At 39.3% G+C, this 885-nt stretch overlaps 1 protein-coding gene across 1 annotated transcript in view; it reads left to right on the top strand.

The window, feature by feature from the left end:
* Positions 1-282: 282 nt before the first annotated feature.
* The window catches only part of LOC101858908 (gastrula zinc finger protein XlCGF48.2), a 16,167-nt gene continuing 15,564 nt past the window's right edge, over positions 283-885 (top strand). Inside the window, exon 1 of the mRNA XM_005090812.3 lies at positions 283-506. Within this exon, the coding sequence (XP_005090869.1) occupies positions 432-506 (75 nt within the window). The 5' untranslated portion in view covers positions 283-431. The remainder of the gene's footprint in view (positions 507-885) is intronic.

Here is an 885-nt window from a genome sequence, read left to right as displayed (position 1 = left end):
ACACACACACACACATACACACACACACACACACACACACACATAGACAGAGTCCTATCCATCCCGCACCAACCTCTGGCATAATTAATTTTTTAAAAAGGGTTTCCTATCCTTAGTCTTCTATGACCTAGATCTTGTTTATCAGTTCAAATAAGAGGCCCTTTACCTCTTACCTTTTATTAATTATTAAAGGGCAAATAGGGAAAGGGACGACGCAGATTGTAAACAATTCTAACTGGCAATTCCATGTACTTAATGATTTTTATGCGTGTGACAGTTCTGACAGTCTACTTGTTGTTGTCTCATAAATCTTGAATGAGTGGATAAAGTGTAGAATTGGGATGTGTTAGGAGTTGGGATGTCCCACGAAACATAATTATATCGTGCCAACAGAGAGGGAGAGAGAGAGAGAGTAGAATGTGTACAAGTGTATGAAATATTTAGTCATGGAGAAAGAGTCTCACCCGATTACTTCGAAGAACGCTGTTTCTTCTTTTAAGAGTAAAGTAAGTCATGTTGTCACTGTTGTTGTGATCTTGGACTTGGCCTTGCCCTGGACTTGGTGATGCCAACTTGGTCTAGAGATCTAGATATATCTAGATCTAGATAGATCTAGATCTAGATCTAGATTTCTATCTGAATTTTTTTTTGCCCTCGCTCTCACGCTACATTCTAGACTCTAGATCTACTCTAGATTAGATATCTAGATCTACAGTAGTCACTAGATTTAGATCTAGTACTAGATTCTAGATCTAGTACACTAATCAGATCCTTGTCTCACGTCCATATTAAATATATGAAAGGCCACCTCTATTCTCACTCGGGGTGAGAATAGTGCAGGCGAGTCTTTTGGCTATTCTCACCCGGTGCGCGTTCACCGTTATA

Source organism: Aplysia californica, unplaced genomic scaffold (genome assembly GCF_000002075.1).
Source record: "Aplysia californica isolate F4 #8 unplaced genomic scaffold, AplCal3.0 scaffold00022, whole genome shotgun sequence".
Lineage (NCBI taxonomy): Eukaryota > Metazoa > Mollusca > Gastropoda > Aplysiida > Aplysiidae > Aplysia > Aplysia californica.
Note: the sequence above shows the minus strand (reverse complement) of the source record. Positions and strands in the feature narration are given on the sequence as shown.